The 13947-nt window shown below is 46.0% G+C and overlaps 1 protein-coding gene across 2 annotated transcripts in view; it reads left to right on the top strand.

Moving 5' to 3' along the window:
• SPINT1 (serine peptidase inhibitor, Kunitz type 1) overlaps nt 1–13947 on the top strand; it is a 36239-nt gene that overhangs the window by 7348 nt on the left and 14944 nt on the right. For both annotated transcript variants that reach the window (XM_083508689.1, XM_083508688.1), the window contains exon 2: nt 12189–12340. In XM_083508689.1, coding sequence (XP_083364815.1) covers nt 12189–12340 — 152 coding nt within the window. The remainder of the gene's footprint in view (nt 1–12188; nt 12341–13947) is intronic.

Consider the following 13947-nt stretch of genomic DNA (forward strand, 5'->3'; position numbering starts at 1 on the left):
AGTGGATGATATATATACAGTATATGAAAACACTGGTTTCCTACTTTCTATACGTTATGCTAGGCATGGCAAATACATGGGCATGGATGGCTTTGAAGGCTGTGAGAGCAATTTGCCCTGCACTCATTAGACGTTTCCCCGTTCAAAATTGCTGCAGGATTTCTCAATAGTAACCAAAGCAAATTTAATGCTTTATCTGTTAATGGGGGCAGTTCCAAAAAAAGTAAGGAATGTAGATGTTTGTGTAAATAGACCCTGTCAGTACACTGAAACATATATATGTGTGTGTGTTAGGAAAAAGTTTGTCGTTATTGAAGTTTAACCTCCACCACCCAATTATTATAAGGGAGCTGAAAAACTGTTCCAAGCCAGGAGATGGGAAGATTGGTTAACAATAAACTAGCTCACAAAAATTGAATGAGTTGGAGACTGTACGCAGTAATACCAATTTGACTTTCTCTTGTATAAACTTCCCCTTGTGTTGAGGGCATATTCTGAAGCGCCTTCTCTGAATGACTATCATAGACGCTTGCTGGTCTTTCCAGCTTATGGAATGCCTTTCCGGGAAGGTTTGCTTGGTGCCTGTTCTTCATTTTGACCCAGGATTGTAAATTCTATCCAGATGGGCTTTTGGAGATAAGCTAAACGCTTATTCTTTTGTCTACTCCAGCTTTAATTTGCTTCTTTCCCGCTTTGTTTTTGTGTGTGGCTTTAAAAATCTCCGCATGTTTATGTTTGCTGGGGGCTGATTTGTGGGACTGAGATATTTGAAAATGAAATACAATTGAAGCCGCTGACAAGGAATGGTGGTGGGATCTGAGCCAGAAGACAAATGTATTCTGTAGCTATGACATATGAACTAGGTCAGGAGGTGGGGAATCCCGTGGGGAATGGAAGGCTTGTTCGAACAGGACAAGTGAGTGCATCATTTCCGTTGGATGCCCGGGAAGAGTGAGGTTACTATAGGTGTGTTTCTAGGAGACCGGATTAACAAAGCCCCTGAGCAGTGAGGTGACTTACCTACCTGGCAGATACTTTTTCGTTTACGTCACTTTCTCTCCATGACCTGCCTGAGACTTCTGCTGCGCTGGAGGGAATGTAAGAGACAAAACACAGAAGTTTGTCTTCAGTCTGTGCTTGTCATTAAAACTTAGTTTTGGCAGGCAAGGCTGTGTGGTTGTCTGACGTAGGCAATGCATATAACCCCACCCAAAGAGTAAGGAACAGAGACCGCCGAGAATATGTAGAATAGCATCCTGGTCGTAATGAACCCTGCATGCAGTCTCAAGAGGAACAGGTCAAGTATACATGTTGTCCACTCCGCTTGATCAGTTCTCCAAGCTTTTTCTCTGGATGTGTTTAGGTTATTGTAAATGTGAAGGGATATGTAGAGTCAAAGAGGGAGAGGGGACAGCAAAAATGTAGGAGAGTTGACTGTTCAAATGATACAGTTTAGCACAGTGTTTCTCAAATTTGGGTCTCCATAGTTTCCAACTCCCATAATCCCTAGCTAGCAGGACCAGTGGTCAAGGATGATGGGAGTTGTAGTCCAACAACAACTGGAGACCCCAGTTTGAGAAACACTGGTTTAGCAGCTTTGCACCCCTGCAGCATGCAGTGCATAAGTAATGTGTGCCTAGCTCTCACGTTATTGGCCCAAAGAGCAATATAGCGGTCAGAAGTGCAGTAGTAAATAAGCTACATGGGTAATGGAGGAGGCTAGGCCGGAATATAAATCAAGCATGACCTGAAGGATAGCTCAGTCAGTAGGGCACGAGACTCTTAATCCCAGAGTCATGGGTTCAAGCCCCACGTTGGCCAAGAGGTTGCTATATTGCAGGGGGTTGGACTAGATGACGCTTGGGTCCCTTCCAACTCTACGATTCTCTGTTTTTATGTGTTCTCCAGATGGTACTGTGCTCCTAGAGTAGGGATGGAAACCTGTAGCCCTCTAGATGCTGCTGGACTGCAATAGTCATCATCCATGACCATTGGCCATGTTGGCTGCGGCTTCTGATGGGGGCTGGTGTCCAACATCTGGAGGGCCACAGGTCCTCTCCTCTGTGCTGGTGGATCATTGGGCTGGATTGAGACCTGTGTGAGCTGACTTTAGAAATGCATCAGGGCAGGGTTCCTTTCTTGTATCCTCAGTTCCCCATCAATAAAATGGGAACAGGGCTGCTGCTAGGATAAATCTGATCATGACTGCAAAGCATTTGGAGCCCTAAAGAGTACCTTAGAGATAATTTCTAAGAATTGGTACATGCCACTTCCCAAAGTGTTAGTCTCGCAAAACATTAAGGGTAATAATGGGCAAATTCCATAATGTCAAAATAAGGATGGGCAGTTGGGCCATGCTACTTCCTCTTCCTGTAGGCCAAATGCCCCAACTGGTATGTCCAGTATAATTCCAGTATGATTTCTCTAGAGCCTTGCCCAGTTATGGTGGCAACCTTCACCCTCTTGTACAGCCTCGTGATGATCAGCTCACCAAGCACTGCCAATACAGTGCTTTTTATTTTTTAGCTGTTTTTATTTTTTAGCTGTCAAATGCAACCACAGCAAACACAACTGAGGTTGCAACGTAACATTGCCATGCTCTTCCTTATCCAACAGCCCAAGCTCGATATGTGCCTTGGCTCACATGGGTGGCCTGTTAATTTCTGTAGAAGCTCTGTTCCATCCCACAGAACAGAGTGAGGAACCTGTGGCCCCTCCAGGGATGGTTGGACTAGAACTCCCTTCATCCCTCATCGCCATTCTGGCTGGGGCTGATGGGAGTTGGAATCCAACATCCTCTGGAAAGCCCATAGGCTCCCCTTCCCTACTGAAATAGATTTGCTTCCTTCGCTGAGATTAGCCTTCTTCCCTCTCTTGTGGCCCAGGTGAAAGATCTATGATGATTCTTTTGATCAGCACACATAAGATTTTATATACCAGAATAAAAATGGATGTGCAAAAACAGCTCTGGGGTGAAAAATGGTGTGTGTGGAGGGGAGGCATTAGCTCAGTTGGTAGTTAGAGCATGGTGCTGATAATGGCAAGGTTGCAGGTTTGGTCCCCGTATGGGACAGCTGCATATTAATCCCTGCATTTTGGGGGATTGGACTAGATCAGGGGTGTCAAACTCAAATTCATCGGGGGCCGCATCAGCTTTTTGGTCACCCTCAAAGGGCCGGTTGTATCTGTAGGACTTTTTCAAAGTTATTTTTCCATAGGCACTGGTGTGTGTTGTCTTGAACCTATACACTATTTAATATACCTATTCCAGTACGATTTTAAATAAGAATAGAAGAAGAAATAATAATGATTTTTTAAAAAGATGACGAGATGGGCTTCCAGGCAGGCTGGAGCTCCAATGGGGAGGAGACAGGAGCCTGTCCCAACAGAGCAGAGCAGAAGCAAATCTTGCCTCCTCCCGCCCTGCCGCCGCACTCAGGAGTCGGAGGATACGGAGCTGCAGTTTGGGCAGCAGCAGTTTCTTCCTTGCAAGGGAGCCCCAGCGGCACTGCAGGCGCGGGTGGCCAGGATGTCCTGCTGGGGCCCCGAGCTGCTGCAGTTGCTCCCGGGGAGGGGGCTATCCGCCAAGTCCTCCGGCCCGGAGAAAGCCGATGTGTTGGCGTGGGGAGGGGGGCGGTGTTTCGTAGCCAGGCTCCCGCAGCCAAGTTGCTGGCAGGCTCCCACTTTGCTCCAGCTGCCCAGATGCCGGCGCAGTCCTCTTCAGGGTGGGAGGCGCCCCTGCTTTGCGGTGTGGCATACTGCCCGCCCGCTCGCCTCCCTCCACCCCACTCTGCGCAGCTGAACCGGCAGCAGCCTCGCCTCTCCCAGCCCAGCCGGGGCGCGCTGCCTGCTGCAGGATCTGTGCCTGGTCCCCGCTCTCCACCCACCTCTGCCGTTCCCTTCCTCGCCTGCCGGCCCTGCTATTTACCCACCAGAGCCACCCCCAGCCAGCCCCTGGCCCCGCCGCCCGCGCCCCCGGCCATCTCCTCGCCAGCTGCAGCGCCGCAGTGGCCTCTATTTGCGGCCCGAGCGAGTGAGTGAGTGGTGTCCCAAGCGTGGCTCTCGCTCCCTGCCCTCGCTGCCAGCCTCCGCGGCTCTCTTGGGCTCCAAAAGTTGCCGCGCGCATGACCCGCCCCCTCGTGCAGCCGCACCTGGGAGGCTCCAAGGGGCGGAGGCAGCCGGCTCCGAGCTCGGCTTCGCGGGACCGCCTCTTCCGCAGCGAGCCCCGGACTGGACCGAGCGAGCAGAAAGGCTCTTTGTCCGGCCCGCGAGGAGGCGAAAGTTGCGGGACCGGCCAGTAGGCAGCGCCGTTGGGGCGCGTTGGTTGGAAGCAAGCAGGCAGGGAAGGCTGTTCACGTGGGTCACTTTTTAGAAAGGCAGAGAGCCTCCGCTGGAGTGCGGACCCTAAAATCTGGGTCGGGACCAGTAAAAAGGACGAGAAGCTCGCTTCCTCGCCCTTGATGCCACGGGCCACATGACGAGGTCTGGCGGGCCGGATTCGGCCCGCGGGCCTTGTGTTTGACACCCGTGGACTAGATGAACCTCAGGGTCCCTTCCAACTCTACAAATCTATGATTCTATGTGCCTAAACACTTTCTGCTCAAATGAGAAAACTGCTTTTAGGAATAGATGGGTATTTGAGTACTTGTTTGCTGACCGCTTTAAAAAAAAATAGTCAGAAGAAGATGATACATGATTGTGCTGAAGCTAAGCAAGAATCGAAATAAAAGCATTTTGTCTGGAATCTTTAGATGGAATAATATGCCAAAGACTCTTCTCCTTGTTTGTAATTCTTGAGCAATTCTGGCGCCCCCTCAGCTCTTGCCACTTGTTTTGGCTGTTAAGGATTGTTTTTGTTAAGGATTCTTTTGGCTGCTAAGAATTAAGGAATAATACATCATAAACTGTATTCTTGGGTGCCTGCTGTTTTACTCTTTAGTGATGATGCTGTGCTCGTTCTGTTTTCTCCATAAAATGGGAATCCTGTGTTTTCCTTATGTGGAAGGGCAGGACCCAAAGATGTTTACTGGCAACAATCTAGAGCCTGCTATTTAAGTTATGACTTCATAGGTTTATTCTGGGTCTAGGCAAACCAGTTCAGTGGGAGTGGAATAATAACCTCCTCAAACTTTTGCCTATGTTTAGAACAGCAACTTCTCCTAATACTGTGAAATACTTGCAAACACAGCCTGCCTCCAGTTTTTCAGTTTCTTGGGTGGGAAGAAGTGTCTCCAGAACTGTCACCACCCGAGAAGCAACTGCTGGTGACTTTTGGACTTTGATCCTAGGCACTTGCATGCAGGGAAGTGGCTTTTATTGAGAGAGATGGGGATTTCCTTCCAAGGTGTTTTTGCAGTGGAGCCCAGTGATTTGCCGTTTGTTTTCCCAACAGACTTTGCCATCCAGCCTAACCTACCTTGCAGGGTTGTTGTAAAGTACTTTAGCCCCTTCACATTTACCAGAAAAATAAATGGTGGGACACAGAAATTCCTCTTTCCTTTTGATTGCTTGCATCCATTAGTAGCAAGTGTGAATGTTACTGGACAAAAGTGTGAGTCCTGGATTGGTCTGGATTTTAATTTTGATTTAGTAACACTCACTAGGCCTGGGCGATATATCAGTATATAGCCCAGGACCGATATGAGGAGCAGACTGTGATGTCGGCTTCACTCAGCGGTATATCGCTGGTGAAACCACCACCACTCCTGAGTCCCTCTGCTAGCGACTTCCTCTAGCGAGTGTTGCTTTACCCCAGGGGCCTGCAAAGTTTTTGTGGCTTGGGCCGGTTCACGGTCTCACAGATGCCACGGTGGGCCGGAGTGTGTGTGCGCGCGCATGCATGCACAAATGCTCCTTCTGGGGCGGAGGAGGCGTGCACAGCTTCCCATTGGCTGCAGAAGCTTCCTGCAGCCAATGGGAAGCCGGCCAGCGTCATGGAAGGCGGTCCCCGCTCTGCTCTGTGCCAGATTAGCACGGTGCACAGGAGCTGACCAAGCAGAAAGCAGGGTTCCCTGAGCGGGTGGCGGGGGTCCATGGGCTGGTTAAATAACCACCATGGGCCGCTTGTGGCCCAATGGCCTTAGGTTGCTGACCCTTTCTCTACCCTCATACTGTGCAGAGGGAGAAAAAAGCCACACCGGCGTAGCGCCCATACAGCTTGTTCCCCCCACTGCATCTTTTAACTGCTTAGCTGAGGAGTGTGCGGTTGCTGCTCCCCTCAGAGTCCCCCAGTCTGGCACTGGCTCCAGGCAAGGGATCCCCGCTGCTCTCCCTGCTCATCCGCAAGCTGGAGGAACACCGGGGATGGCTCAACTGGTGGTGGGGAGCCCTCCCGTGCCCTAGCTGAGCTGTACAAACAAGCTGCCTTGTCCCAGCCCGCTAGGCGCTGGGGTGAAAATGTCTCAGCTCCTGCGGTGAGAGCTGCGGCAATTTCACTGGGTGCCTCGCAGCCAGTGCAGCTTGTTTGTTCAATATCGCGGTATATCGCCAGACCACAACGTTTGGCTGGTGATATACTGCGACGCTGCAAAGCTGATATCGCCCAGTCCCAGCACTCACCGTGACATAGTTGGCTGCTGCTTTAGATTAATATGAAGTGTTCTGATACCTTTGCCAGTGTTTTTGCAGGAAAGCTTAAAGCCACTCATTGCGATGGCACAGAACTCATACTGGCCAACATCACTTTCACAGCAGTCAAAAAAAAATCAGTGTCATGTGGCCGCTGGATTTCTTTGGATTTGCTGAAGAGAATGTGATACTGTTTGCCTTAAAACAAGGGAAGCGAAACCCCTGAAAATCCAAAGTGGTACAGACTAAAAAGAGTTGCAGTGCTTAGAGTCGGAAGGTATTTGTCATGTATACAGTGCTAAAGAAAGTACGAACAACTGGACGATGCTGAACTTTGATCTGTGTTTATGATAGGCAAATGCTTACTTGAATCAAAGTTCGCAGATAAAGGAAGTTAGACCAGGATTATGTATCGAGGCGAGGTTAGTTTTTGTATAGTGTAGGTCATGATAAAGAGAGAAAGGACTTCGTTGAAACTCTGGTGTTGAAAGAGGCTGCATCTCCAGGGGCAGAGTACATGTTGCTGCAGAAGGCCCAATTTGAATCTCCAGCTAAAAGGATCTTGGATAGCAGAACTGCAAAAGGCAGAGACTTCAGAATATTGCTGCGTCTCAGAGCAAAAACCAAGCTGGTTCAAATGTTCTCGTCTGTAAAGGGGTTTGCCGGTGGCATCTTGGCTACAGATTTTACCCAGTCTAACTGTTTTGGATCCTTTCCCCAACATAACCTTGGGAATTATAGTTCTGGGTTCAAACCAGGGCTTTTTCATGAAACTGATTCTTGCTACAAAAGCAACAACTGCTTTGTGTTTTGGACATTAACTGGTCCTAATAACATTTATTATTTCCACTGACTGACTCTACATACTCCTCCCTGGACTTATACAACTACCAAAATATTGATCTAAGCTTGTACAGTAGTACAATTATGTCCTTCAGTTCATTTAATTTCCGTGTTGGGGGGGAAATAAGTTCCAGGTCGAGCAAAGGTCCAAGTGTTGTGTGTGTGTGTGTGTGTGTGTGTGTGTGTGTGTGTGTGTGTGTTTGTGTGTGCTTGTTGTCTTTCTCTATAAAAGGTGAATGGCTCAGGCTTGAATGCTTTAATCTCTTAAAGACCAGACTCACCTTTAGAATCTGTCTTCTCTTTTCAAAAAGGAATTTTATTGGTATGAGTTTTGTTTGTTTTTCTTCATATGTACCTTGAGTGAAATCTTTTGTCTGGAATAAAGTAGGCAAGTCCTGTTGAGGCAGATTCCAGGGATGGCTTCAACACAATACAATGTGCAGCAGGGCTTGCGGAGTTTTGAAACTGAGCTACAGATGAGGCCTACAGGAGTCCTCCTTGCTGGTCAAAATTCCTTTTTCCCCCATTCCCTCTTCTCCTCCCAGTTTCCCATTTTTTCCCCCTTTCCAACACTCAGACAGCAAGCATTTCATGGCCACTATGCATGCTCAGCCATAGCTGTTTTGGGGGTTATGCAATGGTCTGGGTTGACTCTCTTTTTTGGTACTTCTGCAAACCTAGAGGTTCTCCCAAGCCTGCTGAGATTTACGGGTATATGATTAGCAAAAGTCTGTGGAACTTTATGGTTGTTAGAATTACTGGACTTGGCTGAGATAGTGAAATTGACATGTTTAATCAGAGAAAAACCATTGTCAACATTTACTAAAGATTGGAAACTTTCTATGGGTTTTTTGCATGAAAAAGAAATGTACTTATGATATCTCGGTTTGAGGATTGAAGATAATGTTAGTTTATAAAAGGTGGATTTGTTGAGTGTTGTCTTGGAGTACATGTGTTGAACAATTCTCTCTAAATAGCTGGCAGATAAAGAATCAGAAGTTCTCTTTTCTATTTCTCTCCATTTCCCTCTTTTTCTTTTACCCCATTCATTTTTTCTTCTGTTTCTGCTCTGCGTTTTTTATTTAGATTAGTGTTTTAGTTTTGATAAAAATATATCCGATATTGATCTTTATTTTTTTCCATATTTCAATAAAGGGAAAGAACCTTCAAGATATTTGAAAACAAAAACAGATTTCCTGTTTTAATTGCTTGGCCTGAGCAGCCTCCTGGCCTAGGTGGAGTTGGCACAACACCTTCTTCCTGGGGTCAGGGCAAGGTGCAGTTGGGGACTTCAGCTGGAGGGCCCAGGTGCTGTTAACAGTGCGAGAATAAAATTTTATTTTAAACACCTTGGAGGAAGGTTGAAGTACTACAGTAAATGAAACTGACCCAGCGACAGTTCCCAAAAGCTCACCCAGAGCAACTATGTGCAATGTGCATGAACTACGAAGGCATCATATCAGTGATACAAATGAATGATGGCTTCCAGCCTGGGCATGTAGCAGTGGTGCTCTGAAAGAGACAAGATCTCACCATCATGCCCCACGTTAGGCAATTGCTTCAGCACACACCCTATCTAGAGCTTGGATAGATATATTTTCTAGCCCTGGTTTTAGTGTGGAGTTTAGCAGGGCTTCCCTCCCCCCCCCCCCGGTGTAAATCACTGGAACAAGGTTCTGACATGTCTCAGGTGGGCGCCATAGCTGCCCTAAGAGAACGAGGGAAGTGTTCATGGTGAGTTCTGGCACCTCTTTTCCAATCTGGTGGAACGCTCTGTCACAAGAGACTAGGGCCCTGCAGGACCTGACATCCTTCCGCAGGGCCTGCAAGACAGAGCTGTTCCACCAGGCCTTTTGTCAGGGCGCAGCCTGACCCCCTCCTCTGGCAATCTGCACAAAATTTTGCTTGATGGTTGCCATTAATTTGATTTTAATTTGATTTAATTAATTTTATAATGAATGTTTTAGAATGTTGAACTATTTTGATTGTTGTTAGCCGCCCTGAGCCCAGCTTCGGCTGGGGAGGGCGGGATATAAATAAAATTTATTATTATTATTATTATTATTTTTCTAGAAAAATAGCACTGGGGATTAGGAAGTATGCTCACATATGTTTTGCAGTGAAGTACTCCCTGGAGCAATTATAAACCTTCCTGGTATGTTTCTGGAAGGAGTACTTCACTGTGAGACATACGGTTTATGTAATCAGATGCCAAGTAAGTGCACTTGTCATGGTGATATCCTAGTAAAAACCTATGGGGACTTTGATGTGATCCTAACCATACAGCCTAGAGTATAAAAAGGGCCTGGGTCCTCTGTGATCTATAGGGAGCTAACAATTGCCTTACTACTTGCATCATGCAGGCTGGTTTTCACAAATACCGTATTTTTCGCCCCATAGGGCGCACCGGCCCATAGGGTGCGCCTAGTTTTTTTGGGGGGGAAATAAAGAAAAAATTGTTTATTCCCCCCCCCCAGGTGCGGGGCTGGGGCGGGGGAAGCCTGAGCTTCCCCCGACCCCAGCCCCCAGAACAGGCTGCTATCTGCAAGCTGTGGGAGAGCTGCGCGAAGTCGCACAGCTCTCCCATGGCTTGCGGATAGCTTCCTGAAGCCTGCATTCGCCCCATAGGACGCACACACATTTCCCCTTCATTTTTGGAGGGGAAAAAGTGCGTCCTATAGGGCAAAAAATACGGTAAGTAATTTGAACTGAGGCAGTATAAAAACACACAAAATAGATATAACATAGTAACAAACAAACAAAATCATGTAAATAACCAATTAATGCCTAAATAGGCCCACTGTAACTGTTTCTGATATACATGAAAGGGCTTTGTGGTCCAGTGGGGGGGTACATCAAGTGGTATAGTGATACTTTTATAAATAAACATAAATTAGATACATTATATAGAAGTACTTTCAGAATGTAATTTTTTATTTTTTGTTACGTGCTATTTCTATTTTGTAAGGGATTGTTTTGTGTTTAAATGCTGTGTAATATATAAATATATATATCACTGTGGAAGGAGGTAGTTATCATTTCCCTGCAGGCTATTTTTGTGATCAGCGCCCCACCCCATTGCTTTTCATGGGGTAAGGGAAATACATGCAGAAAAATGCTGGGGAGTTTTATAATTGATCTTCCAGATTCTTTTTTTGTTTGAACCTCTGTGTAAAGCACCTTTATGTTAGATTGTCTCCCTTTGTGACATGAGAAGAGCCGGTCGCCATGGAGAAACTCATCTAATGAGTTTCTGGGGAGAAGAGGTGGCATAATAAACATACTCAGGGGGCTATTCATTTATTAAGTCATGTTTGCTCTAATTTGAAAACATCTGAGACATGTGTCTGATCTGTCATATATATGTCTGAATGCACAACCACAGTGCAGCATCATGCATATTGTTGTTGAAACAGGATGGGAGTGGGTGCATCAGAATCCCCTGCTATAAATTGGAGAGTTTTCTTCCATTGGCTTAGCAGAGGATTCCATGGAAACAATGCCTGTGTTTTAGAAGGAAGTAGTCTCTATCCATTCAGTTCCTTGCATCTCCAGTTAAAAGGGTCAGGTAGCAGAAGCTATGAAAAACCTTTAACTGCCTGAGATCTTGGAGAGCCACTGCCAGTTTTCTAAGCACATGGCAATCCATGTGGGGAAACGACCTTGGGGAAATGATGTGTGCTTGCATGGGTATAACCTATTGTAATCCTTTGGGTGTGACCTGAGCACTTGCTGGTCTTTGCCTGTTGTTAAAAAGTCTTGCTGTTCCGGCCACTTTCTGTAATGACGTTTAGGTAGCTGATTGAAAACTCTGGCATAACTGGCTGCACTTCATTCTAGTTTAAGGTCACTGGAAACTTCCCAGTATATTTCCATTTGGCGTCAAATGTCTTTGCCTGCAGCTTACTAGGTTTGGCCCTTTCCCTCCAGATGAACAGCCCTTATTGCTAAAGATAAATTGGATAGGAAAGCTGGAGTGAACTTTCAGAGGTAAAAGATTAGTCCGGCTTCTTCAGCAACTGTCTCAAGGGCCTGTTTGTTGAGTTAGTAGGATCAAGTAGTAATACCACTCTTTGCCTGGAGGTTAAGTAGAGGTTGGATGGACACCTGTGACAGGTGGAGCGAGAACCAATGAGAGGTAGAACCAATGGATTATGGTTTTGCCCTCATCCTCCACTGTGCTGAGTTGTACAGTGGCAACAATGAGAGGAAGGAGGACAAAAAAGACCATCAGTGAGCTTTATAAAGTAAGAAGACAGGCAGGTAGGGGCTGGATAAAGGCAGACTGAGGTTAGTGGGGCAGTGCTCCACTGCTGGATGAGCCTCCCCTGTTTATTCTTCTATTTGCATATAAGAATGGGCACAGGCAAGGAAGTAGACAAGATGGCGGCAACAGTCACTGAGCCAACAATACGCTACAAAAGTGCTACTTGACCTCATCCCTTACTGTCCTTAAAGCTACTTGTCTTCCACCACTTTGAAAAAATGTCTAATATTTTTAGAAACTAAATAAACCGCTAATGTAGCATCCATTTTTTAAAAATCTCCTGCAGGTTGTGGGGTACATTTGTAGCTGTCATGTCATTTTAGTCATGTGTGTGTTCCCTTCATTCTTCAGAGTTGGATCCAGGCATTCTGTCATCCTTTGTTGATTTTTTAAAAATGATTTTATTCAGTTTGTATTATTATTGGTTAGCTGCGCATGGTGCTGTATGTAGATTGTCAGGATATATTTTGAATTAATACATAAAAATGTTGTTGCTTCTCTCCCTTGTCAGATGATCGGCCGCCTGTGGCCCGTGCATGGATGGAGATGAAAGTGCAGCCTAACGAGCCAGTGACGCTGAGGGGTTCAGAAAGTTTTGATGACCATGGTATTGTGAATTATGAATGGACTCTTCTCTCTGGCGATGACTCTCTGGTGATGGAGGTAAGGAAGGCCAAATATTTGGCTTAAGTTTGCTTCCACAATAGCTTGCCAATCTACACTTATCAGCATTCAGGTGATCATATCTTCTTAATAAGCTGAGAGAATGAACTGCCTGCACATGAAACCCCTTCTCTCCTTCCTCTGTGTCAGCCATGATTAAACAAAGGGAATCACTTTGTAAACATTGTTTTTCATTTCATTCGAACCAAGAAACTATGGTTAGTAGTTTCAGAATCAAGGTATGATATTCAACCATAGGCCATAGTTTAAGATTGGTTAAAAGCTTTAGAACAAGCCTGAATCTTAAACTATGGCCTATGGTTGAATATCATACCTTGATTCTGAAACTTCTAACCATAGTTTCTTGGTACGGATGAAATGGGAAACTATGGTTGATTCAGGGATTCCCTGATTTAATTGTGGCTCCTATTAAGAGAGGAGCGAAGGGGCTGCATGCTGTGGCAAAAAGGTGGTTTATGTCTTGGCTTATTAAGTCAGCATATGATCATCTGAATTGAGCCAGTGAATCATTTTGTCATGACATCAGCAGTATGGTTCAATTAAGTTGTTACTCAGCATACGCCTCCTTTCTTTAAGCAAATTACTGGAGATGTTATGCAAAGAAACAAGCTCTGTGAGAATAGCCATCAGCTTTGCATCTGATATTCATTTACTCCCTTCTCCCTCTAACACCTTTGCTTTCCTCTCCTACTAAATGACCTTTTTATATCCTTGAAATCATTAATAGATGGGTTAATGCATTTTTTTATATATTTAATGATATGGCATTGTTGAACTTTGCACAAAGATAAAAGACAATGAGATTAGCATTCAGTACTATTAATCCCAGAATATCGTTTAAGGGCATATGGTTTTCTTACATTATACGTAAGATTAAAGCAGGTCTGAGCCTGGTCAGTGTCTGGATTAGGAGACTGCCTGAAAGCCAGATCTGTAAGCTGTACTTAGTGTAAGTTTGATTATGTAAGGCATGCCTCAGTTCAAAGCTTGAACCTGTCCTGGGTTCGCGTACTCTAGATGTGTGCTACATACAATCCCTTGCTTGCTACTGAGTAAGTAAATCCAGTTTAGGCAGATTCCAGTAATGACTGCAAGGGAGGCAGGGCTCCAGCAGTTTGACATTCTGCCTTTCAGCAATCTTTAATGAGTTCAAAAACAAGAGGCAGGTCCTTTGCCACTACGAGTGCTGGGTCAGATCATCTGCCTTTTCTGGCCCAAGGAGATGGGCAGCGAACGACCTTTTCCCAGGGCAAGGGAGAGTCTTGGGGATTGTGACTGGGTGAATATCCTCATGTTCCTCAGTCACAGAATGCAGTGGTGTTCAATCTGCCTTTCAGACATGGCAGGTGGTAGCATTGGAGGTGGGCTTCGATCTAAGAATTGCCGCTCTATCCTTCATTGGGGAAACGGGGGCCTGACAGCATCACTTGCTCGTAATGGGCACTGTAAGTACCTTCCACTGGTGGGGAGGTATACAATAGCCACATCAGACCCGGCAGTTGCCACCTCAGTTGCATGCGAGAGGGAGACAAAGTGGGAGGACCAGTCACAGGGACAAATCACTACTGCTTTGAAGGAAAGGGAGG

This window comes from Podarcis liolepis (genome assembly GCF_965112155.1).
Source record: "Podarcis liolepis genome assembly, chromosome: 1".
NCBI lineage: Eukaryota > Metazoa > Chordata > Lepidosauria > Squamata > Lacertidae > Podarcis > Podarcis liolepis.